Source organism: Helianthus annuus, chromosome 6 (assembly GCF_002127325.2).
Source record: "Helianthus annuus cultivar XRQ/B chromosome 6, HanXRQr2.0-SUNRISE, whole genome shotgun sequence".
Lineage (NCBI taxonomy): Eukaryota > Viridiplantae > Streptophyta > Magnoliopsida > Asterales > Asteraceae > Helianthus > Helianthus annuus.
In genome coordinates this window covers 93541629-93548470 of record NC_035438.2, presented here as the reverse complement: position 1 = coordinate 93548470, position 6842 = coordinate 93541629, and the positions used below count along the sequence as shown (strand labels likewise).

The 6842-nt window shown below is 37.4% G+C and overlaps 1 protein-coding gene across 1 annotated transcript; it reads right to left on the bottom strand.

The window, feature by feature from the left end:
- Positions 1-1314: 1314 nt before the first annotated feature.
- LOC110889110 (50S ribosomal protein L18) lies at positions 1315-6052 on the bottom strand. Its single transcript, XM_022136612.2, has 2 exons — positions 5891-6052; positions 1315-1843 (listed from the first exon to the last, which is right to left on the bottom strand). The coding sequence occupies exon 2, from the start codon at positions 1839-1841 to the stop codon at positions 1485-1487; it is 357 nt and encodes a 118-aa protein (XP_021992304.1). The 5' UTR covers positions 1842-1843; positions 5891-6052; the 3' UTR covers positions 1315-1484.
- Positions 6053-6842: the final 790 nt, after the last annotated feature.

Sequence of the window (6842 nt, the reverse complement as noted above, 5' to 3'; positions counted from 1 at the left end):
TAAGTTGTTTTCCTTAGCACTTGTAATATGTTATTGTTCTTTTGATACCAACAAAACCATGAATATTGCCATTATTGACCAATTCTCACACAAGACATCATGTCGTTGTGCTAAGAAATATCTAATATATGTTATGATTACAAAAATAAAATAAAAGTTTAGTAAGATGTGTTAAGAAAAGATATGTCATACATTTGAAAATGACTAACCAATATTTATAATTTTCTGTTACGCAAAAATGATATTATACGAAGTAATTATCCTTGAAACGAATGATTTAGAAGGTTTTCACTCCGAAAATACAATTTTGACTTCTTTAGTTTATAAAGGGGCTGTTTGGCAACTTCTGAATAGTTAAGTGCAGAACCAATAAGAGGTTTGAACCATTAAGTGCTGAATCAGTAAGATGTCTGAACCATTAAGAGTCAGTATAATGCTTAACCGTTTAGAGGCAAATGTCTGACCAATTCAGATTAGAGGTCTTAAGCATTCAGACTTAGTATAATGCTTAACCATTCAGAGGCAAATGTTTGAACCATTCAGACATCTGCTCGCAAAACAAATAGTCTGAACCATTAAGTGCTGAACCAGTAAAAGGTAGTAAGAGGTCTGAACCACTAAGAGCCTTATTAAAAGGTAAACAAACACCCCCTAACTTTTTTACTTGTTAGACTCTGCACTAAAAGGTGACACTAGAGAAGTATTTGGATAAAAGTTTTAGTGCAAACATTGTGCATGTCCATCGGTTAACTTCTCAAAACTGGTTGGATCGGCCCATGGCTTTATAGCTTAGTGGCATCTTGGGAGTGGGATAAAGCTTTGGGACCAATAGGTCCTGCGTTTGATTCCCACAAGGGGGGGTTTTCCCATATTTATTGGGTTTCCTCCTGAATTGGTGTATAGGCATTATGCCTAGTGGAGATGGATATGATCGGGTGGTTCCGCTGGTGGCACGATGATATTCCAGTGGTCCGTCAGTGATCCAAATTTGCCGTTAAAAAAAAAAAAAAAAAAAAAAAAAAAAAAAAAAAAAAAAAAAAAAAAACTGGTTGGATCGACCACAAATTCCAAGTTATCTTGTAAGAAAAATCACGATGATTAATGCATAGAATACGATTACAAAAAGTATATAATTAAAGTTACATTTTCTAAATACGTCGTGTACCTAAACATATGATTTTGACCCGTTTAAACGATCGGAACTTTGAACCCCATTACACCTTGAGCTTATTAGCATTTTTTAAATCCAAACCGACGTGTTTCTATATAGAGGTTAAAACCGACACAACCAACTTATAAAAAGTTGTAACAGAATTCATGACCATAGCTCCACCTGGCTCGTCCTAAGACCGCATGGATACATTTCATTATCGTAAAATACTAGGTTCATATGTTGTTATGTGTGCGCAAACACTGCAATGCATAGAAATTCCAAAATCCAACATACATGGCTTGTTCCCACATTATGTTATGAGAAAACAAACTTAAAGCAAAGTGACGCCTGTGTCCCTTAACGAATCAATGACAGCTCTCACCTTACCATGATATCTTTGATCTTTCTTGTAGACAACAGAGACCGCAGGGATATCTTTAAGCAGCAACCTCTCGCCTAAAAGCTTCCCGATCTTTGCAGCAGCAGCAACGTCTCTCGTGCTTTGTTGTGTTTTGGTCCAGGCTTCGCGTAGAGCCTTCTCCTGCGAGCTTGCGGCAGATGCAACAGTTGCAGTTGGTGCATGAATCACCTGAGCACTTACATACTTGTTTGAGAAGTGCATCTTTAAGAGATATGGTTTCAGATAGTTTGTGATCCTTTGAGCCTTTACTGGTGGCTGAATCACCATATCTGTTTAACATAATAAATAATCTAGTTTTATAAATAATTTGTTGTAGTAGACAAAAATTACATCGTTTCAATAATAATCTAATTTTAAGTTAATTTACTTTCGTATTTCCATTTGAGCTATATTCATCATTTGGCCCGATGAAGTTGAAACAAAGCAGATAGCCCCGTTTTTTTAAGTAAACGGGTTAAAATTGTTATTGCAAAGAAAAATCAAGAAAGCCACACCTAAATTTCTAGCCTTAATACCACACATCTAATTGGCTACGTTGATGGCGCTTAACATGTAAATAACTAAAATGAGGGAACCTATTATTAATTTAAACAGCTCTTAACTCCATCTTTCACTAAATTGCAGCTCACACTTGTTCCTGGGGCTGGTGTTGATTTCTCAAGTTAGAAGTCCGGAAAAAAACTATGAATCTTGGTTTTAAAAAGCGCAGCCCGTAAGCCGTGGCGTAGGACAAGGGCTTCGCGTACTTGAGGCGTCTGGTATTAAAAGATATTAGTGAATTATGGATAAATAATACATTAAATTGTAATTTTAAACACTAAAAATTTTAGATGTTTGAACTAATACACAAAATAAAGCACTTTTTTATACAAAAATAAGATTTATTTGGAACCAAAAGAAGCACAAGTTTAACTATAATACAATTAATTCCAAGTAAAAGCTAGTCAAACCCACATTAATTATCAGTATATATAATGAAGTAAAAAAATTCACTTTAATTATCATAATATATAGAGTAAATTACGTTTTTGACCCCTGTGGTTTTATCACTTTTACTATATTAGTCCAAAATAATAATTTTTAACATATCTGCCCTCATGGTCTCTATAACTAACCATTTTGGCCCCTAAGTCTAGAGATCATGGGGGCCAAAATGGTTAGTTATAGAGACCATTGGAGCAGATATGTTAAAAATTCTTATTTTGGGCTAACATAGTAAAAGAGATATAACCACAGGGGCCAAAAACGTAATTTACTCTAATATATAAATAAAGTACAAAAAATCTTATGACCCAATTACTATCTTCCTTTGTAGTTCTTTCTTGAAACTCACCTTCACCCAACCACATTTATCTAAAGCAGGACTACTTCTATTCATTTAGCACCTCACGTCTCCACCACCTCTGGCGCCTCACACCTCAAGTAGCTTTGTATCCTAGTAAATCGTTCAACTGCATTAACATTTCCCGGTCTCGAACTCCTTCCACTTGTTCAAAATTTCAAATTTGCTATGTTAGCACTAATTGCCTTCTTTAGTTGGGATACATGTGAAAAACTGGATGAACCGTTTACGTTTCAGGATTTTCAGGTAACTGTAACCGGTACTACGATGCTTATAGTAAACCCAACTTCCAGCTTCAAGGTTTAAACTATACAGTTCTTGTCTGGTGTTTCATCCTCTCTTGCTATACTTTTTTTAATTCTTATAGAATTCGGTCCCAACTAAAAGGTGTTGGATCATGTCTAAGAACTAACAAGCCTACATGGGTATCATTTCAGTTTCCGAATTCCCACATAGTGGCTGTTTGGGGAGGAGTACTAATAAGGACAGGCACGTTGATTTGATGTACCAGCACAGGCCGCAATATAAATTTAATGCAAGTTGAAGTCGCATTAGTAATTATCTTTTATTTGGTTTCCTTTCTTTAAAAAACGATCCCGGTTCCCTCGACTTTTTGCTCTAATATACCTAGCAATTAACCCGCCAACAATACAAACATGTTTATATACTCCAACATGCGTAATAGCTGTACCCTTTTGGGGATTGTTGAGATCTTTCCAGGATCCACCGCATTAGACTTTCCCATGATTGGAACTCGTTGCACCCCTTGCTCGACCCTCCATTAACAGTGAGTACAGTGGTCCATAGTTGCTTGTGTGGAGTGGCCTCAAACAGCATCATCTTCACATTCCCAATTCTATAGGTATACTTGTGCATCTCGTAAGAGTTTACACCATCTCGTTCCACATTTAGGTTCAGTTATGATCCCAACTCGTGCTTTAAGTGTTTATCCTTTGGAGTTGACCCTCCTTGCTCTTTACTTTTTGTTGACATCCGTATACTGACTCAGTGACCTATGTAGTTAATATCCTGATGTATCATCGATATATCGGTTATCGATCCCCTACCGAGATAACGGTGCAAAATATCGGTACCGATAATATCGGCGATATTGGACCGATATATGACCAATATATCACCGATTTTCCCGATGTCAGTACCTTTCTTCTTATTTCTACCATCGTCTTTCTTATTATTGATGGTATTAGTGTTTTAAGTCTTAATTGTTAGTTGTTACTGTTAAATGTTAGTGTTTTAAGTCTTAGTCAGTTCCTACTTGCTACAATTGTTAGTGTTTTGCAAGTTGCAAAAGGTTAATTTGTTAATGGTAGGAGATTATACCGAATTGTTAGTATTAAATTGCCATATATAAACATTTAGCATGATATTAGAATTATCGATATCCCACCGCCATAGCCGCCGATATCTCAAATATCGGTCCTTGATCGATATCCGATACTTTACTGCATTAACTACTCAATCAGTGACTAGTAGGAAAAGAAAATTGCAATACGCACTTTGTCTAGTGAACAACACTACTTTGCACTATAGCTAGCCAAAGACTCAAGACTCCACGTTTAAAGTTTGCCTTTCCATTTTCTTTCTTGTTTTCCTAACGTTACCTCGTCCCCTCTACTTCCTCCGGCAACCTTCAACACCAGCTATCTTCCACTGATTCCTATCGAAAGTGCCGCCTCCAGCCTTGACTGCTCATGCCTCAAGCACGCTTTTTAAACCATGGTCCCTTTATTACATCATTGCAAAATGATTTGAGCTCTCTAAATCAAGAATGCCACAAAGACATTCTCTAGAATTCAATAAGTAGGGATCTCCCATATCCGAGGTCCAAGACTCACTATTTATAACAAAATACCTTAACGAGCTAAACTACTAAAATAAGAAAACAACTCTTAACTCCTCCTAAGCTTTGATCCTTAACATCCACCCACCTCACTAGAAAGATTCAAAATAGCAATAGCAATAGTTATCCTAAACAATGTTGTCAACTTGTCATACATGATACAAAGAGAGATCATAGACAATAATTTTAGGTTTCATCTATGCAGTTAATATCGGTGATATATCGGTTATATCGGTCCCTTAGTAAAATATCGGTACCGATATTATCGGCGATATTGACCGATATTTGACTAATATAACCGATATATCACCGATATTTGACCGATATAACCTGATATATCACCGATATTTGACCGATGTAACCGATATATCACTGAATCATTGGTGTTAAATTGCTATATAAATAAATTCTGCATTATATTAAAATTACCGATATCCCACCGATATCTCACCGAGATAACCTATATTTCAAATATTGGTCCTTGACCGATATCCGATATTTTACCGCATTAACGCTGTGTTCCAGAGATCTACTTAACAGGGGGAGGGGAGGGGAGGGGAGGGGAGGGAAAATGGTGTTCCAGAGATCCACTTAACAGGGGGAGGGGAGGGAAAATGGGGTTTTTTTTGCCTGAAAATAGTCTTTCCAATTTGGAAAGACATGGAGGGGAGGGGAGGGGAGGGGAGGGAAGGGGAGGGATTTTTAACTCGGGAACACACCGTAACTGCATAGGGTTTCATATGATGAAACCCACAAACCGAATGATCAAATTCAATTCCCAACCAATCTGGATTACACTCAAAAACCACAAACGTCAACTTATTTGAAAAATTCAGACAACTTAAGTTTCATGTACATGTAATCAAAGTTATTGATCCCTTATGCACATATTATTCATCTCCAAAAATTTTCATTCCAGAAACAATAAAAGTAAATCGGGTAACATAGATTAAGAGATCAATTAAAACAAAACAAAAGGCAAGTAGCTATGATTCTATGAATATGTATTCTCAAACCCTAAACTACAAAATTGGAACATGAAGATGAAAGAAACCCTAAACTACAATGTGAATAAATCAATAGATTGTCGTTACTAGCAGAAGATTGCCATACCAGAGGATTCCAGCACAGACGAATATAATCACAGGTTAGTGAATGTTCAAAAAGTAAACGTCGTTTTGGCAATCGATCAAGGCTCGTAAGATATACCCAATTCGAGTATTTGACCCGGTTTAAAATGAGCCCAATGTAATGTCTTATGCTTCGTGATTGTGAAAAACGTTCAAAAGGGGGCAAATAATGTTTTTTTTTTTGTACCCAGACTATTAAGCTACTACTTACAAAAACAAGTTTCACAAAAAGCTTTTCAATAAGGTGTAGCATTTCAAATAAATAGTCTTAGGGGCTGTTTGGCAAGCCTCTTAATGAATCATTAAGAGGTTGGACCTCTTATTCGGACAGAGGTTAGCTGTTTGGTTGTGCCTCTTAATGGCAAACCTCTTAATGATTCAGTGCTGAATCATTCAGCAACTAGAACATGCTGAATGAAAAAAAAAGACAAGTGTTACCCCCATTCACCCTCCCTCATCCCTTTACCTCTCTCTCGATCAGAATTCCCGGCGACCGGAGCCGTGATTCCGGTGCACCCACATGTATCCCCCTTCGATACCAACAAACTTACACAGAGATGATGATGATGATGGCGACGATTGAGGCGATTGACGATGATGGCGGTGGCGGAGAACTCAGCTCTGGCGATTGACGATGATGGCGGTGGCGGAGATGATGTTGATGATGATGATGGCGGTGGCGGAGATGATGTTGATTGACGATGATGGCGGTGGCGGAGATCGGTGGCGGAGAACTCAGATCGGTAGGGAGAGAAAGGGGAAGGGGGTGTGTGTGTGTGGGGGGGGGTGGTGATGAATACTGATGAATGATGATGATGATAGGGTTTTATATAAAAAATTCTATAATGGGTTTATTTTGTGGGTAGGGGTAAAAATGTCATTTTACACTGTCATTCAGATATGGAACCAAACAGCACTTTACTGGTTCAGCACTT